Source organism: Spermophilus citellus, assembly GCF_964194105.1.
Source record: "Spermophilus citellus genome assembly, chromosome: 12".
NCBI classification, from domain to species: Eukaryota; Metazoa; Chordata; class Mammalia; order Rodentia; family Sciuridae; genus Spermophilus; species Spermophilus citellus.
Window position 1 is genome coordinate 3,798,002 of NC_138198.1, and position 19,850 is coordinate 3,817,851.

General features: G+C 40.9%; 2 protein-coding genes across 7 annotated transcripts in view; both read right to left on the reverse strand.

Annotated features, from left to right (window-relative positions):
- The window catches only part of SECISBP2 (SECIS binding protein 2), a 37,122-nt gene extending 29,737 nt beyond the window's left edge, over nt 1-7,385 (reverse strand). For all 6 annotated transcript variants that reach the window (XM_081262540.1, XM_081262539.1, XM_081262538.1 and 3 more), the window contains exons 1-5: nt 7,242-7,385; nt 5,864-6,012; nt 2,533-2,782; nt 1,850-1,973; nt 65-294 (exon numbers count right to left, since the gene is read on the reverse strand). In XM_081262540.1, the coding sequence (XP_081118666.1) occupies nt 65-294; nt 1,850-1,973; nt 2,533-2,782; nt 5,864-6,012; nt 7,242-7,277 (789 nt within the window). In that variant the 5' untranslated portion in view covers nt 7,278-7,385. The remainder of the gene's footprint in view (nt 1-64; nt 295-1,849; nt 1,974-2,532; nt 2,783-5,863; nt 6,013-7,241) is intronic.
- A 1,970-nt stretch (nt 7,386-9,355) lies between these two features.
- Nucleotides 9,356-14,506, reverse strand: CKS2 (CDC28 protein kinase regulatory subunit 2; the record flags this gene model as incomplete). Its single annotated transcript, XM_081263411.1, has 3 exons — nt 14,176-14,506; nt 10,441-10,568; nt 9,356-9,408 (listed from the first exon to the last, which is right to left on the reverse strand). Exons 1-3 carry the CDS (start codon nt 14,232-14,234, stop codon nt 9,356-9,358), a joined length of 240 nt encoding a protein of 79 aa, XP_081119537.1. The 5' UTR covers nt 14,235-14,506.
- Nucleotides 14,507-19,850: the final 5,344 nt, after the last annotated feature.

The window sequence follows — 19,850 nt, forward strand, 5'->3', positions numbered from 1 at the left end:
ACATAACTGAAAAGGTATATACTGAGGACAGATAGACAGACAGACACAGAACCCCCCAACTCACCTCTGACACTGTTGCAACTGGTTTTCCCACTTCTCCAAGGAGAGAGATGTTGGTCGAGGTCGAGTGGAAAGGTCCCCACCTGGGTTGTTTTTGTATCTGTGCCATATTATTATTCTGTGGACTCTGCAGTTCAGGAAAATCCAATCTGCTAAATTCAAATTCAGGTTTGGAAGTAGACACATGTTTTGCAATGATTCTGGATTTCTTATCTGTTTGTTTATGATAACCATCTGTAATTACAGAATGAAAAGATATAATTTGGTGACTAATATTTCAGCTTAAATTTCAGAGTAGAAAGTCTATTGCTATTGATGTACCGGGCTGCTGTCAAAAACATCCTAACTGTGCTGGTGTTGCTAACTTTCTTTACAGTAGTATAAAACTCAAATGAGGGCTGGGGATGTGGCTCAACTGGTAGCGCGCTTGCCTAGAGTGCGTGCGGCCCGGGTTCAATCCTCAGCACCACATACCAACAAAGATGTTGTGTCCGCCGAGAACTAAAAAATAAATATTAAAAATAAAATTCTCTTCTCTATCTTAAAAAAAAAAAAAAAAAACTCAAATGACCAGTAACATGGATCATTCTTGTTGCATCATCATAAGGAAATGTGAAATGCATTTCAAATGTGGGGAGTAATTCTAAAGCTGATGAAATAGTTACTTCAACCTGACTGTACAGCTTAGCATTTTAATTATTTGTAATATGTATTTTAGAGTTTTACATGTTTAAGGAGATTCTACCAAAACTTCCTTTATGTAGTAAACTTTCTACCTTTTCAGTTTTCTGGAACAAACTGGAAGAAGGCAAATAGAATGAAACTTACAGCCTCCTTCCCATCATTTTCTTTAAGTGCAACGGATGACGTAGGTTGCAGCACCATGAAGCCCCTCAATAAACTGTGAGGCCAGAGCTACTATAGTTAAGTTAAAACTTTCCTTTCATCTTTCCATGTACCAAATAGTTTATGAGTGAAGTCAGTGAAAAGAGATAAATTTACAAAGTACATAATATAAATGACACATGAATAAATTGGTAGTTCCAGAAATTACACAATTACAAAAGCTTTAAGTCATATAAATAGGTGATGCTTATGATCAAACTGCACTAGTAAATAATTTACAGAAACAAAATAGGACACCACAGGTTGGGGGTGTGGCTCAATGGAGAGTGCTTGCACAAGGTCCTGGGTTCATTCCCCAGCAATAAACAAAAAAAAGAAAGCTTATAAAATATGACATCACACAGAATCACTCATTTTCAACCAGACTGGAACAGAAGTTTTCAAGCTAAGAGTAGATGTGACTTGTGGCACAAATAAAAACCATGCCTCTGAGTAACTACCATGCCCAAATTTAGTATTTTTTAGGATGGGTTTTTTAACCGAAACCTCTTTCACCTACTAAAAGTGTCCCAGAAGAACATCAGAGATGCTACTTCAGAAATGAACATGGTGAAACAATACCAAGGATATGGTGATGATTTGCTTTTATTTAAGAGCATATTTTGAAACTTGTGGTTACCACCCAATTGTCAATAATCTCAGACAAGTTCTTCATGTGTAAAGCAAGGTTCCCTTCTGAATACACAAGGTAAAACATATCACATAGTAATCCCCCACCTGGGAGAAAAGACTTCCAGAATCTCACAGAAAGTCTGATGCCCTCAGCTGTACCAGGCTCCAAGTCTCAATTCTTAAAAGTCACAATGAACAAGTCCAAAGAAATAGCTGATGTTTTGAGGTAGATGGAGTTACATGGACAGTACACATAGTTTGTTATTTTTACCTGATTTCAAACTATTCTCAGCATGAATGGACAAATGATGGGAACCTTTAGCTGATTTTATTTCAGATGATATTGTACCATCGGCCTTTTTACTGTTAAACTTTTGCGCATCACAGTTTTTTTTCTGCAGAAAAGATTTAAAAGCAACATGAAATAAGAAAACCAACACTATAAAAAGAAGTTTAAAATAGCAAATTAGTAAGTAGTCACAATTCGCTTTTAAAAAGTTTATACAAAATCATTTCTTTTTGTGTCCCTGGGGACTGAACCCAGGGCTTTGTGCATGCAAGCCATGCACTTTACAAACTGAGCTATATCCCCAGCCCCAAATAATTTCTTAAGAGGCTAAATACCACAAAAAGATATGTGTGCTAGACACAAAGGTGCATGCCTGTAATCTCAGTGACTCAGAGGTTGAGGCAGTAGGATCACAAGTTCAAGGCCAGCCTCTGCAACTTAGCCAAGGCCCTGTCTCAAAAATTTAGAAACATTTTTAAAAATTAAAGACAAAAAAACAAAAGATCTGGGGATAAAGCTCAGTGGTAAATTCCCAGTATCAAAAAAGAAAAAATGATAAGTAGTGCTTAAATATCATACAAACTGGTATCATATACCAGTTCCTTATATTTTAAACATTAAAGCAACCAACTCAAGGATATAACAAAACCATAGCATTTCCTCACCTTAAGCAGAGCTTTTGTTTCTTGTGGGAGGGGGCACCTATGTTCATTTCGGGGCTTTACTGTCCGAAAACCCCGGTAACAGCTGGGCTGGTTGTAATCATACTGCGAGGCAGGCACTGAGCAAACATTTTGTGTAGACTCAAGGGTATAAAGAGAATAGGTGTAGGGATGCAGCGTTATCTCTGAAGATAAATACTGAGGTGGAAACGTTGATGGTCCAAAGGCTGTTTCTTCAGTATATATCTTCTGTCTAAAAAGAATACATTACAGTTAAGACTTCATAATATAAACCAAGGAGCTTAAAATTTCATAATAAACTCAATCATTTAAGTTTTTAGATCATTCACTTTAACATTGGATAGCACTAATTAAAAGCCAAATAAAGGAGCTAGGGTTGTGGCTCAGTGGTAGAGTGCTCGCCTAACATGTGTGAGGCCCTGAGTTTGATCCTCAGCATCACATAAAAATAAATAAATAAAATAAAGGTATTGTGTCCAACTATAACTAAAAAATAAATATTAAAAAAAGCTAAATTAAAAATCTTTCTCATTTCACAAATAAAGATGCTGACCTGTTTCCATGTATTTTTCTCCATAAGCAATGTTAAGAGGAACCTGCTCCAGCAGCTTTCCACTCTCCTGCTGGCCAGTACTTGGAAACGCCTCTCTGCAACCCTGGTCAAAATGACTAAAAACTCACGCCCTCTGCTGAGAGGCTGCTCAATAGCCTGCAGAGAACACCCTCCTCCTGGAGCCATGGGCTCCTGCAGATCATCTTCCTCCAGTCCTTCCCTGTTCCAAGTTCTCCACAACACTTGTGTTTTGCTGACTATGAAGGCCAGAATACAAAGGGGACAGATTCTTGGCACTGAGGTCAGCAATCACACTCCCTACGAACAACACAGATGCCATTTCTGAAAACTGCTATTGCGTCAATTTTTTCAGCTGGTAGATTAAAGCAAAATATCACTGACTTAAGCAACATTAGTGTAAGACTGGAGATTTCAATTATTTTCCAAAGAAAGCTGATGCAATGACAAAATGCTAAGCAGACAAGTTACAATACAAATCACAACCTCCTTGTTCCCACATTGAAAGGTAGAAAAATCCAAGTCTAGTCATTACACATCCTATGCAGTCTTCCTGTCTCCTTGTTGGAGGCTATGAACATAGGCACCCCTTACTAGAAACCATATATGTAATCTGTTGCAAGTAGAGTCTGTGTGACTGTAAGCTCTGCCTGCCACACAACAATGAGCTTTACTATTTTCACTTCCCTTCAGTGCACATTGCTTTGTATCACGGTGTACTAATTTCATGATGTTATAATAAACTTAGATCTGGTAAGAGCTTTTATTTATAGACATTTACCTCTAATAATGAAATATTCCTAACTAAAAAACAAATAAAACCTTCTTACTGAACTTTTTCTGTTCCACAGAACATCTGACCTATTGCTGCTTCAAACTGCATTGGAACTAGTTCTTTGTAGAAAAGAGGGAGATTCAAAGGTTTGTCCCACTACCTACATGCTCCTGTGAATTTTATGCTTGATTCTGTTCTGAGCCTCAGAAAATCTAATGGAACGGCTGGGGATGTGGCTCAGTGGAAAAGCACTTGCCTAGCATTTGTAAGGCCCTAGGTTCCACCCCCAGAACACCAAAAAGAAAAAAGGAATGAAAAGGGAAAAAGAATGAAATTCTAAAGAAGGGCAAGTGAAGGTGAAGAATCTGTTCTTCAAAAGAGGGGCACAGGTTTATATCTTTCTCAACAAAACATGTACAGAAGCCAGGCATAGCAGCTCACAGCTGGGGCTGAGGCAGGAGGATGGCGAATTCCAGGCAAGCCTGAGCAACTTATTGAGACCCTTTCTCAAACACCACCAATACACGTGTGTGCACACACACATACACATGTGAACAATCATGAAGAGTGTTTTTCTTTTAGCAGGTTTCTAAGTAATTTTTTCTCTATTTCCCGTGCCTGAATCCAATCAAAATCCTCAAGCACTCTTCCTTAAAAATTGAAGGTGAAGTCATTACCTCGTTCAAAACACCACCAAATGTTCCCTATTTCATACCCAGAAAACCTAAACTTTTCTGCAGTATTATCTAGGCTTCCAATCTCTGTGAAGCAAAGTTCAGCTGTTATATATTGCTAAGCCATGTGCGAGTTCTTCTCCAAGCTGATTGGTTTTAACTAAACACATCAGCCAGTGCTCTCTGAAATTTCCAAAGTATACTGCAAGATGCTAAAAATGTTCAACGAACTCTTGCCAACTGTAGTAGCAGTTCTGAAAAATACTACTATTAAACTCAAGCCAAAAGAACTAAATGCTAATTCTGACTCCATGCAAAACCCCATATACCCACCAAAGACCAATTATAGCACATAAGGTTTCAACTTTTATCAACAATTACACCTTCTGATGTTTCTGAAATACAACAGATAAATCAATGATTTTCTTATTCATTGTAGTTTTCATCCTTTTGAAAATAATTCTGGAATTTATATACAGTATAAAAGGAGCATGACAGGATTTGTACATAAGCACTAGAGCTGATTCAGACCTTAAAAACAGAGATACAAATAAATCTACATAATTATGTGAAAGGTTAACACTTATTTTTTCAAATTCAGCAAAAAATGAAAGTCATTTTGGTAAATATCAAGAGAATGAATCTTGAGGAGGAAAGGAGAATCTAAAGAAAAACATAAGCATTCTTTCAATTAAAAGAATTTAAAAACCACAATTTGTAAAATTCATCTGTAGAACATATATAAAGTAAAATAATTAAAAGCAAAAGCCAGAAATTTCTTAAAAAAAAACCTATTCACATAGAAGAGGCCATAGTTACTCACTCCAACCCCTTCCCTGACCAATATTTTAAAATGTTAACCCTTAAAAATAAAGAACATGTTATCTATTTGATTCTCCCTTTGCCCTTTTCTACTTACCCCTCCTTGCCATTTCTTCTTCCATCCCAGATATATGATTCCCCCCCTCCCCAGTACAGGGGATCAAACCCAGGGCCCTGTGTATGCTAGCCAAGCATCTATCACTGAACTATAGTCCCTGCCCCTAGATACATGATACAGTTACTGTATGAACTCTGAGTATGGAAGAAGGGCAGAGGCAAAGTTCCAGCTTTTATCACAGGATATAGTTAAGCTGTACAACTGGCTCAGATGTTTTTCATCTAGAGAGTATGCTCTCACCATCTGCAGAACGTTAATGTGGTAGCTGTGGCATGTATGAAAATCCAATCACTGTTATGTTAAATCCATGAAATAAGCCCCTACATAAGACAAGATGTTTAGAAAATACATACTCAGTCACAGATGGTTCCTGTACAAATGGATAGTAAGTTGCTGCACAGCTAGGGAAGACACATGTTGCTGAGGACTCAGACCATGCTGCATTGAGCCCAGCAAATTTGGGGACAAAAGGTTTGACATCTGCTGACAACTTGATGCTGCCCTGTGGAAAAAGGTGGATTTGAGCTACATAACTTCTAAGAGCAACCAAATGCAAACAAACAAAAATAAAACCCAAAGAGGTACTCCATTATAACCCCACAACCGTTGTTTAAAATCTTCTGCCTAGGTCAGGTGTCATGGTGCACACCTGGTGCACTCCTAGAACCCAGCAACTCAGAATGCTGAGGCAGAAGGATGGCAAGTTTGAGGCCAGCAACTCAGCAAGACCCTTTCTTCAAAAAAAAAAAAAAAAAAAAAAAAAAGGGGGGGGGGGAATGTAGCTCAGTAGTGGAGCACCTCTGGGTCCAATCCCCAGTACAGTTAAAAAATACTTGTATTTTTTCCTAGTAAAGAATTCCTTTACTAATGCTTTATTAGAAAAACATTTTTCAAATGTTAAAAGTGAAAAATAAGGAAAATCAATTAAAATGGAAGTAAATAAAGCCTATATTATGTAATAAGGATTACAATTGCTGTTTCTGTGGTTTTAAATTTGGAATACAGGCATTTAACCTATATCAGTTTAACTAGGTATAACAGAGAGCCTCCTTGGACTTACTGCTGTCAAAAATGCTCAGGAAACACTTAGCACTCACAACACTGTTGCATAAGTTTATTTCCATTAAATTTCTCAGAAAAGTCACACAAAACATTTACTTGTTACTCAACAGAGCACTAAGTCTCTTGCTTTATTAGAAAAATAAGATTTGATTTGGTAGAACATAATCCTATTGTCACAAGCCCCTGGAATTTAAAGTGTTTTTTTTTTTTTGGTTTTGTTTTGAGGTTCTTGAAATAGGTAGTATTCAAAAATAGGTAGTAAGTGACTTACTTTCACCAAGAACTTTTTAAAATAAGTCTAAAGCCAATTTACGTTTTGACACAGCTCGTTCTAGCGGCGAAGGTCGAGGTTAAGAAAACCCAGGGAGCTAGAAAACCAGTTACTCCTTACCCCGAGCGCGGCCAGCTTGCCGAGGTCCCCAATTCTCGCCCCCGGATCGCGGGGAGGGTGGCAGACGCCGGCCTCTGTGGCATCACACCCCGCCCGCGGCGCTGACCACCGGGGGACCTGGGGTAAGTGGCCGACGCCTCAAGGACTACCTAGGATCCTCAGGTGCCCGTTCCCGCCAGCCACCCCGACACCTCCGGACTGAGACCCCCCCAAAGGAAGCCAGGTCTACAGGTTAAAGCCGCCGAGAGCTCGCCCGCCAAAGCCCCTGAGACCTTTACCTCGCCTTCGGACTCCCGCTGCCCCTCTGACGCCATGGCAGGCGGCTCTGAGGAGCCCCCGCCCAACGAGGACAGCCGCAGGGCCCAGATCACTCAGCGTTTCCGCCTTCGGAGGCGGCGCCAGGAAGTGCGTCAGTGAAACGCGACAGCGCCTACCCCGCCTTCCGGCGGGAAGAACTGAAGGCCCCGGGCCTAGGGGAGCCGCCAGCGGAAGTCACCCCGAGTGAGGAGGCGTGGCCTCAGTGTAAGATATAGGAACGTCGGTTGTCTTCCCATGCGGGTTGACGGACTTAGCAGCAGGACTCCAGGCTTAGCGGGAAGCCGTGGGTTACTTGTGTCTGGTTAGATGCCTGGGAGGATTCCTCGGTAGGGTACCCTGGAAAGGCCCTTTGCCGCGGAGGCCTCCCCGCACTTCCCAGATCCCCTCTAGGTTGAAGACTTGGGGTGTCTCCCATACCCTGTGAAGAGGCTTACGGACCTTGTGGGGTTTGGGGGTACTGGGGATTAACCTCTGGAGCACTCAACCACTGAGCCACACCCCCGAGTTCCTTCTGAGCTGCCGGAATTTCGGGCCACCCACCCTGCCCCTGCCAGAGACCCTGTAGGTTTGGAAGTCTATTAGTGTCCTAAATTTAAGAAACACCTAGCAGTTTCGAAGTTACAATGGAAAGGAATTTGACCTCAAAATTGTTATTTCAACAATTGTTGAACATTTAAAAAATGTGCCAGGGGAGGGTAAAGAGATGGAAAACTAAGACTTTTACAGGATGGAGAAAAGGCTCTCCACAAGGGAGGGTGTTAACCGCAAAAAAATTGAAGTACAGGGAGGACAGTAGACATGCTGGAAGCTCGCAGAGCGGATTCCAAAAGATGCTCAAGAAGTTCGCACTCAAGAGTGCGCATGCTAACTTACAGATGAGAAGATGTTTGCCTATAATGCAGACCACTTAAAGACTGTGGGCTAACTAAATTGAAACAAATCCCTTGCAGACTATTGAATAATACAGGCATTTTTTTCAAGCTATAAATACTGGCAGTTCTTGTTCATGTTTCTGTCCAGATGGGTTCTCAGACTGTTACAATTAAAATTGCCTGTATAAACGCAAGCCTAAGGTCTGACAGGAAATCTGTGCTGAAGGTTGAAGGGTCATCATTGGCTGCCACCATTCCCTCTCAGCTAATAAATTTTCTTGTGTTCATTAAATACTTTCTAAACAAAAGTGCCTGTGTTCCCTGGCCAACTTATCACTAAGCACATTGATTAAGATGTATCTGCTTTTAATGCAATTTTTTTTAGTAGCTAAAAGGCAATCTTAAAAAATGCAAAATATAACGTGAAGATGTTGTACAATGCTTAACTTTTAATACTGACAATGTAATTGTTATACTGATACACGTATGAGTAAAAAGACAAATCCTACTATAATGCACAATAAAAATATGGGGAAAACCAAACAAAAAAATTATCCCCACTTGGCAAATTGAGATAGTGGTTTCTCTGCAAACCCAATAGTAGTGGCACTTTTTAGATAAGTGAAAGGAACCCAGATAGTATTGAGGGCTTTTTTCCATTCGCTTGGAGATTCTACACACTAATAACAAAGCTTTAAATCTACTTTGTTTCTAGTTTAATCACACACCTTTTTTTTTTTGTTTCTTCAAGTAAATTCAATGGTATCACCCCCCACCATACCAAGCTATTTTAAACTCATTTGACATTTCTTTCATATAAGTTTATTTCCTCAGGGTTAAAATTATAAAGTGAAAATATCAAGAGTCACAAATTAAATGTAAAAAATATACCTCGGTAACTTCAAACGGTGGTAAATGCAACATACAAACTTTATTTAACAAAAGTAACAGGTAATGTCAAACAGGCACTTACATTAAGAGAAAAACTGACTAGAAGAAATTTTATCTTAAACACCTTACAATAAGCTACTTGCAGTTGCATTTAACTGAGCTCTGTTGCTGTGAAGAATACAGCTCATGCACAGGTAAGGATGAATGATTTGTACATTTTTCAAGTATTCACTGAATACTACCTTATATACACATATACATTAAATTTGCGAAAGATTTAATTGATTCCAGATAGACTTCATTTTTGTTGCTCATTTTTGTTGCTCTTTTGGAAGAGGTCGTCTAAAGAGAAGAATATGGGGTTCTGTGAAAAGAAAAAATGTTTAGTTTAATATGGTTAACAAAACAACTAAACTGATTCAACTATTAATGGGATTATTGTATCTAAAATGAACTTTGCTTCAAAGTCACTGTTAACAGTTATTGAAGGAAAACTTTTTTCTGATAATTAGAACATTCTTCTGATATTTTAGCCTGGAAACAAGTGTTAAGTAGAAAAGCTTTACCTTCTACCTTTACAATCTCCATTCCAGTGAAAAGAAAAATATTCTATTGGGAAAGTACATTCCCTTCAAATCAGCTACTAGCTCTCAACGCTACTGTACATTAAAAACAACCAGAGATCCAGGTGCTGTGGCAGATGCCTATAATCCCAGAGACTAAGGAGGCTGAAGCAAGAGGACTCCAAGTTTGAGGCCAGCCTCAAACTTAGTGAGAGTCTATTTGAAATTTTAAAAAAATTAAGGACTGGGGACGAACCTCTGTGATAAAGCTTCCCTGGGGTTTAATCCCCAATACCAAAAAACACTACCCCACCACAAACCCCAAAACAAAAACAAACAAAAAAACAGGAACCCCTACCTCCATAGAACCCACTGTCAATAGATGGAGCCCCAAGAATCTGCAGTTCAGTTTCTTAGTTGCTTTTGTATTTTGGGGGGAAAGGCCCATTTGATTAGGTACCCCAATACTAAGAAACATGAGTATGGGTAGCACATATATGATCATAAGCTATCTAATTTACCCTTAATGTAGCAAATTCCTTTTTTTTTTTAAATGAAGAGCTACAGACGTTCCAGGTAATGACAAAATACTTTAGATACAATTAACAATGACAAATATTAAAACAGAACTATTTAAATTATTCTTGAAGGTAGAATAATGTAATATTCTCATTGCTATGGAATAGGAATGATCTCCGGGGTCAGAAGGAATCAGTCATTTAAAAAAGCCAAGTTTATCAGAATCACTTTAAGATATCGCTGAATGTTCATGTTACTAAAATTTGATACAGCCACTATTTTAAATTCAGTTGCCACTTTGTAGCAAAACTTACCTGGCTCATGAATCATGTAATGAACCCAGCCTAGACTCTGTTGGACACCAAGTCTCCTCCACTCCTCTTCAGACATTAGATGAGTTTTGGGTACTTGTTTGGAAAGTTCTCTGGGTAACATGACATGCCTGTTAGAAGATATAACCAAATATTAGTGATCTGCATCTTTCATACAATTATCGTTTTATACATGTACCTTTAAGTTATTAAAAATTGTGTGGTGGAGTGTGTATAGCTCAACAGTAGTGTTTGCCTGGCATGAGGGGAGGCTCTGGGTTCGATTCCAAGCATCACAAAAAACAAGGACACTAATAGCTTGAGTTTTGCCCTCAAAACAAAGTTCTTTAAAACAACTCTATGTTACAATGTCTTTGATGTTATTCTTGAGTATAGGAGTCGAGAGTATGCTGTGTTCCTAAACAGAATACATTTTATTTTGGGCAAACTTTTTAACAGAATGCTTGCTTGTAAGTCACTCTTCTCCAGTTAACATCACCGTTTAAGTCACATGGTTACATATCCTAGCCTCACCTACAGCTAGGTTTGGTTACGAAACCAATTCTGACCAACAGATAATCAGAAAACACACAAATTCATGAAAAATACCCTCAAAGGAAAAGAACTTAATCAACTCTTCTTTTTCTTCTTCCCGTTGGAATGGAGGGTGGGTGGTAAGGCAAAAGAGGTTAAGAAGCCTGTTTCCTGATAGTAAAGCTCTCAATCCTGCCCTGGACTACTGGACTTTTACCTTATGGGAACAAAAATTTAGGGTAGTTAAATTTTGTGTCCTGTTAACAGTAGATCAATAGCAGAAACAAGTTATTGTATACTGCAGAAATTGCTTTAGACATCAAGTACTTTGTTCAAAATAAAAATTAAATACTAATACAATTATACATGTATTTACAACTTACATAGACCTTCAGTTTTCCAGTAAGTTACTTATAGCCAAAATTAGTCTTCAATGTCAAATCAAAAGACTATGTACAACTGTAGATTGATGAAGTTCTTAAAAACAAAACCACACCCCTTGTTCCCTTAGAGCATTTAATTTCCATAAAAAGATCTTTACAAAAGACAATCCTCAGCCCCATATTTATCATTTCCAGGGATAGTAAGAGTTGTATACAGAGCCAACCACAATCACTAACCCATTTTTATGACCAGTATGGGATATCTAACCTGTCTCTAAGTCAGCTGGCTAGGCGATTAGTGCAACATAGTCACATTTTAGCATATGCAAAAACTGAACCCATAACAGTTTGGTGCTTAAAATTGGTTATCAACTTAATTTTATGGCCAGTTAATTATGTACCAATTTAGTATTATTTGCAAGGCAAAAGTAAGCCTTAGAGCAAGTTATGTAGACAGATTATACTCACTACCGCAGACCATAGAATTTCCACCAATTCCAGTGAATTATAAGGGGATTTGTAGTACACATCAATAATCACTCATTCTTGAAAAGCTGCTTAGCTTTTTAGGCTCTACAAAAACTCCTTGTATATTCAATACCTTGTATATTGTTGATTAGTATCAAGACAATGAAATGCTTTTGTACACTTGCTTTCATGAACAGAATATCTACATAAATGTAGAATTATTTAAATGTAAGTTTCCAAGTCTTCATAAACCATAAAAAACTGGCTCTCCTTCGTTGGAGTTAAGAGGCAAAAATTTTTAAGTAGATTTAAACTCACAGTGATTCTACCTATATTTTACTACATGGTTGATAGTTTCCAAAATAACTGCATCCAACTTTTACTTCAGTTGGAATAACAGTACAGATATTTTTGCCACTGGGGATAGATCTCTCATGAATGTGAGAACAGTTTTTAACCCTGGATACATCTCAGCCCAAGTATTAATAATTACCAAGAGTTAATAATCCTCAGTTTTCTTCCTGCAAAGACAAGACTCCCATGATACTAGAGAAGATATGGCATCCATCTATTTTACAGCCTTTACAAAAGGCATGCAAGTGCAAGAGAAAGGACTAGGAAATTAAGTTTGCAAATAAAAAGAAAAAAAGACTGCGCACAGAAAAAAGAAATATTGCATGTAGCACCACTATATACCAACCACCCTGGATTCACACCTCAGTGGTGAATTATCAGTATGTACTTCCAGCTTTCAGGAGATTGTTAACCTGCTTAAGGTTAAGTGGCTTGGTCAATTAAGATCAGCTCCTTCAGGTGTGCAGGTACACACCTGTAATCCTACCCACCTAGGCAGAAGAATAGCTCAGTAGGAAAGCATTCCTACGGTCAATTCCCCAGTATAAGCAAAATAAAACCAGAAACTTAAATTATATTGGGTTAGAATAAAGTATTTCAGACATGCCAAGATATTCTTCTATACACTGTCACAAACAACGTTGTAAATCAGATTTAGTGCCTATCATAGAAGATCATTTGAATATATTAAAAATGAAGAGACCTCTAACAGATGTCAGAGAAGTATTTTAGTCTAATTTTAATAGTATGCCCTAGAAGAAATTTACATAGACCCATAAAAGTTTACTCTAAATACTTGGTTCCAGATTGTTCCAAAATTTATAATTTGCCAAATTTTAGAAAAATACTAGTTTACATTCAGTCCCTTGTTGGATATCCCCAGTTGGGCTCTTGGTTAACATCATCCCACAATTACCACTGAGCAGTGTGTAGTTACTACGTAAAGATTTCAAATGCATGTAGGGCCAGAAAAGTGAGAATTTTTTTCTTTTCTTTTTTTTTTTTTTTTGCTAAGAATATGAAGCAATTCAAATAATACTAATAGTTAAAACGGCCTGGAGTAATTCTGCTTTCTTCCTGTAACCTCCCCCTGACTAAGGTTGAGGGCAAAAAGGCCACCCACTCAAAACGTAAATTTCTTCCTCAAACAGCATTCTTGGAAATCTCTTCTAAGAGGGCAAACAAAAACAAGGTCACCGTGGCCAAGGGCAGCGTTTCCCAGAATGCAGCATTGTAGTTATGAGCCAGGAGGACAAGGGGTGGCCTGGTCCTTGAAGCCACGCCCCAATTAAGTTCGCCACACAACAAGGCCAACACATGTAAGCATCCCCACCTCCCACAATTCCATTTGCTAAATTTTACTGGTTCCAGTTGAGCCGCTGCTTTCTAGTGCACCGCTGCAGAATTCCCCAGTCAAAAACGCAATTTGCTCACAGTATACGAGCAGGGAAAAGTGCCTAAAATCCACTCGGGTTTCCCACGGGGTCCTGGGACGAGGCCCGGTCAACCGTGGTGCTTTGCGTGCAGGCGCCCTCGCCTCCGCCGTCGCTCCAGGAGACAGTCGCAAGTCCCCGCGGGCCTCCTTTCTCGGGGACTCCCCTCAGCCTAACTTTCAGTACCACCAACTTGAAAAGCAAGCGAGCGCGTTTCCCCAGGGCCCGCCGCGACCCGGCAAAGCCCGCACTGGGCTGCTCCGCCAGGCCGCGTCCCTTCCTGCGGACGGCGCGCCCGGCACCCGCCGCCCCCTATTCCGCGGCGCGGAGCCTCCCGGGCCGGTTCCGGTCTGGGCACGAAACCCCGGTCCTGAGCGCCGCTCCTCCATCTCGGGGTTGGCAAACAAAGGCCTCCTCCATGCGTCCCGACTCCGGGGCGGCGAGGGCTCGGAGCGACCCCAGCCCTCCACCTCCTGCTGCAGCCCACCTTCGCCACCTCCCGCCTCCCCCTCGGCCCACGCCATCCCGCCAGAAGAGGCCAAGTGGGGTCCGCGAAAGCCGCTCACCGGTACTCATAGTGCTCGTCGAAGTACTTGTCTGAGTAGTAGATCTGCTTATGGGCCATACTGCCGGCGCGCAGCGGGGCGGAAACCGGACTGCAGAACGGGCGAAGCGGAACGCACGTCCGTTTCAGGCCAAGGCAACGACTCGACTAAAACCAACGACCGCCGGCCCAACGCTCTGGATTTGAATCCGACGGCCCAGCGCTGATTGGGCAGCAGCTCCGACCAATCACCTTTCAAACAACCACTAGAGGGCGGAGCCAACGCCCAGCCTATCACTGCTCCTTCTCCACGGCCTTCTCTTCCGGTTAGCCAATCAGAGGCCTGTTGCGAGGTGACCCCAGGGAAAAAGTAAAAGTTTGGTTAGGCGCCGAGTGGGCGGCCCAGAAGGGCAGGGGCGTGGTCAGAGGGCGGAACCAGCACGTTAAGAGCAGCCAGGAGCGTGCGCGGGGTTTTAGAAAGTTCCAGGGTTGTGGAGCCGTTGTGCGCGGACCTGTGGGTGGGTGAAATATCGCGGGGTTTGGCGGGACCGGAAGCGCTGTCCGCGGAACTCTGTGCGGAATGGATCCTTGGGGTGAAGCCAGGTGCTCCCGGCCTCCCCCGCTCCATCTAGTTGGAAAAGGGTTGAGAAGCAGGAAGGCAGAGGGTCTGAGGAGGCTGCGCCGCCCTCTCGGCTCACCTGCCCCCAGGTGTGCCGGCCTGCCCCGAGCCTGACTTCCGGCGCGCCCTCTGGGGAAGCGGCGGAGGCCCGGAAAGGTGGTGGGCCTTCCCTCTGGCCACGCCCCGCCACCCAGGTGTGGGGAATTGGGCCCTTTAGGTGTTCGCAGCCGCCCTCGGTGACGACGCTCTGACCCGCTAACGGATGAAAAGTGATTTTAAAAATGCGTCTCCTCTCGCCTCGGTGCTGAGTCCTAACCTGAAAACTTCCGTTCATGTTCACCACGAAAGCACGCCACGGCGTAAAGAGCGGTAAAGGGGTCCCCGTTTTCCGCAGTGCGCATGTGTCATTTTAATATTAGCCCCAGTTTGTGTAGAGTTTTAAGAAATGTGGGTTCCAGCCCCACGCGTGCCCTCACGGCTGCCCTCACACGCCATCGGGCCGCGGGTGCCCGCAGGGTGTTTTCTGATGGAGGCCTTTTCCAGATTTCACAGCCCACTTTTGTTCTCTAACTTAGAGATAAAGGAGGGAAGAAACAAGCTCTTCTGACTTCATGTAAAGGCACTAATTACCTCCTATGCTGTCACCTGGGATTGGAAGTGCGATTAGGGTTTTTAATGTGGTGACATTAACGGTTCTTTCTTAACACTCTGCTGGACATGGTGGTGCACGCCTGTGAAATCAGCGGTTTTGGAGGCTGAAACAGGAGGATCACAAGTAAGAGACCAATCTCCAATTTGGCAAGAACTGTCCCCCCAAAATAAAAAGGGCTGGGAAAGTAACAGGGTGGTAAAGCATCCTGGGTCAATCTTCCAGTCCCCAAAACAAAACACCTTCAGGTCTCCATTTAAGAATTCCCTCCTATGAAATGTCTTAAAATCACCCTCTTTAGAGAAATTACCTTGCTTTTTTCCTTTACTCTCTGTTGCTAAAATTCTGTGGGCTTCTTGCCCACCGTTTATTACACTTTGAAATTGCATGTTTGCTTAGGTATTGTTTTCCCGGATCTGCACTGTATATACTCTTCCTGTGTCCACTATAGAGGATATGTCTGCTTCGTTCCCCACTCCATGCCTAGCACAATACCAGAGTCCTTTGCACAGGAGAAGCATACAATAGTAGAATATGCCTAAATAGGCATCGTGTACTGTGGCAGTAAAGATATGAATTAACTGTTAAGGGAGATAACGAAATTATGAACTTTCTGGCAGAACCAGGAAAAGTTTTCTTAGGGCAAGTCTTTTGAAAGAGCTCACCACTCAAATGCCGCTGATCCCAGTGACTGAGGGAGGAGGATAGCAAGTTGGAGGCCAGCCTCAGCATGTTCCTAGGCCCTAAGCAACTTAATGAGACCCTGTCTCATGAGAAAAAATAGAAAGCTTGGGATATGGCTCAGTGGTAAAGCACCCCTGGGTTCAATCCCCTGTATAAAAAAAAAAAAAAAAAAAAAAAAAAAAGATGTGGAAAATTTCAGTAATCAATAATCAACTCCATATACCTATAACTCAGCTTTGGCCATTACCATTTTGCCAATCATGGGCAAGCTCTTTATTTTTCTTTATAAAGAGATATCAGGTCATTTTACTTTTAATACTTTCAGATATATCTCTACTTGTGTATGTGCATCTCAAGAAAAAATTTTCAAATGTTTACTCACCAGTTATTATTATGTTTAGAGTTCTTTAGTATTCTCTGAGAGCTGGTTTGAATTAGATTTTCCTGATTATCTCACAGAATACTTTTTTTACAGTTGGTTTGAATCTGCATCTAAACTTCAACCAAAATTCATTGTATTTTGTTTGTCTCTTTTAATCATTCAACAATCTCAGACACACACACCACCTTTTAAAGTATCAATTTATCAAATCAGGTCATCTGTCTAAAGCACTCCACTGTTTGGATTTTTATCATTTCTTTCATGTATAAATTACTGTTTCTACCCCCTGTTTTTCTTTTTTGCCTTTTTTGGCGGTACTATAGATTGAACCAAGCCTTGCAGTGATAGGCAAGTACTGAATGAACTACCTCCCCATATCATGCACCCCTCCTTTAAAAAAAAAGTTTGGAGACAGGATCTGTCTAAGTAGCCCAAGTGGCCTTGGATTTATAATCCTTCTGCCTCAGGCTGCTGAGTAGCTGAGGTTACAGGTGTTCACCACTGTGCCCAGCATATTTCCCGTATTAAAGTCTAGTACTAAGGTTTTAAAAAAAAAATCCATGTAACTAACAAACAACTAGTAGACTCATATGGAGTCCAGCTCCAGAATGAAGCCCTGTCTCTCTTTTATTTTTTCCTTTTTTCAGTGCTGGGGATTGTAGGCAAGTACTCTGCCACTGAACTACATTCCAAACCCAGAATTAGGTTTCTTACTCTATACTGTTTCTTAAAATTCCACATGTAGAAAACCAGGAGAGAGCCGAGGGCTGGGTGTGTTGGCACACTCCTGTAACCCCAGCTACAGGATGTTGAGTCAGAAGGATGTGAAATTCACGGCCAGTATTAGCAAGACCTCCATCTGGAAAATAAAAATAATAGAGTTCCCCTGGGTTCCATCCCCAGTACTGAGAATTAAAGGAGAGGGAGAGAGAGAATATAAACCAGGACAGGGGGATAGGATGTGGAGATCATGAAGAGAAAGTGATGTAAAATGAATCTAGGACTGATGTGGTAGAAAGTTGCACAGTGATGTCTACATCCTAATCTCTGGAACCTGTGAATATGTTTATGTTACTTTAGACACCAAAGAACTTTCCAGATAAGTTTGTTTTTTTTTTTTTTTCAGGGGGGTCGGGGAAGGGCCTTACAGGGGATTGAACTCAGTAGGCACTGAACCCCACTGAGCCACATCCCAGCCCTATTTTGTATTTTTATTTAGAGACAGTGTCTCACTGAGTTGCTTACCACCTCACTGATGCTGAGGTTGGCTTTGAATTCACAATCCTCCTGTCTCAGCCTTCTGAGCCACTGGGATTACAGGTGTGCGCTGCTGCCCGGCTCCAAATAAGATTTTGAGATGTTACAGATGGGCTGGGTTATGGCTCAGTTGGCAGAGCACTTGCCTAACATGTGTGAGGCACTAGGTTCGACCCTCAGCACCACACATAAAAAAATAAAATAAAGGTATTGTGTCCATCTACTATAAAATATTTTTAAATAAAGATTTTGAGATAGGAATCTTATACTGGATTATTGAGGTGGGCTGATGTTATCACAAGGGTCCTTTATGGGAAGAAGACAAGAGGGTCAGAGAAAGTGCTGTGACTTGAGCAAGAATAAGTGATGTGACATGAGGCAAGGGAGCAGGTGGCCTTTAGAAGCTGGGAAAAGCAAGGAACAGATTCTTCCCTAGTTTCCAGAAGGAACTCAGTTCTCCTGGCACCAGGATTTTATCATGGTGATACCTATTTTGGACTTTTGTCTTCTGGAACTCTAAGCCAATAACTCTAAGCTCATTTTAAGCCATTGAATTCATGATCATTTGCTAAAATGACAATAGTAAAGTAAGGCAGTGCATTGCCTCAGCCTAGGAAAGGATTCTTGGACTCTCTGCTAAGAAATCGGTTCCTTTAGATTACGGTCAGTCTTTCTGATAGTCTCAGCAAGGAAGTAGCAGATCAGATGAGATCAAGATAACTGAGAGGAATGTGGAAGATACACTAGAAGGAACTACAGGTGATACCTGTTAGGAACTTGTGGCAGTTAGCAGGATGTTTAGTCATAATGAGGATTTCCATCATGACAGCAGGGTTGATTACGAAAGAGTAGATCTAATTCCAGTAGAATTAAATGTCTCTGCTGTGTGGGGGAGGGGGTGTGCAAGGGCTTGAACCAGGTCTTCAAACATGGCAAGTGCTCTATCACTCAGCCCCCTCCTGCTTTTTTTTTTTTACTTTTTTTTTTTAATGAGTCTTCCGTTAAGTTTAGGATTTAATTAATTTCTGTTGGAAAAGTATTGGCCCACCCTAAACTAAGGTTAGAGCATGATGAGATTATCACATCTTCAACCTACTACCTGGAACTTCTTGACTTCACTAGCATATCAGTGCCGTGATAAAGAGGCCAGTGGCCGAAGTGTCTCCAGCTGGTCCATATTCATTCAGCAAATAACTTACCAAGCAAAGTGCTGGGCAGTGTCCTAGGAGAGCTTTATTGCCAGGAATAGCTTGATTCTGCTGCTCCGAATAAAAGTGCTAACTCTTTAGAAGGCACTTTAAATTTTGCATAAACATTGTTCATTGTCCATTTGAACCTCTACATCAATCATGTAAAATGGGCAGAGTGCATAAAAGAAGTTCAGCTACAAAGCCTTCTTTGATTAAAACTTCTGAATCTACATAAGACAAAATTTTACATGTGTGTAGGTAATAAAAAATGTTACCAGTGCATCAGCACACACCTCCAGCAACTCTGGAGGCTCAAGCAGAAGGATCACAGATTTGAACCTGTATCAACAACTTAGTGAGACCTTTTTTATAAATAAATAAATAAATAAATAAACAGGACGGCTGATGTAGTTCAAGAGAAAAATGCTGCTGTGTTCAATCCCTAGTAAACTCCCTCCCGCCAAAAAAAAAAAAAAAAAAAAAGAGTCAATAGAAGTGAATTATAACAGGGAATTCTATGTGTAAGGAGTAGATCAAGAACATAATTAAAAATGTGTTTACCTTTCCCTACTAATGTAGGCAGCACAAGGTAGGTCATGAACTAATTCAGAACCACCAGTACAGAGTTAAACTGAAGGTAGAGCTCCAACTGCTTACTGTCTGTCACCCTTGATTTTTAGCTAATGTCTGTGCATGAGGGAGAAGCAGATTGTATGTGCCATTTCAGTGACTGCACCCTTGCCGTTCAATATGTTACTGTACATTTATATAAAACTCTTAATTTAAAAACTTAATTCCCACCTAACTCATAGCACGCTTCCTAGTATGCTTTATTCAATTTTGTTTTAAAGATACAGAAATAAAATTAAAAATAGTCTCCTTACTAATTTAAAAGGAATGTACAATATTAGATGAT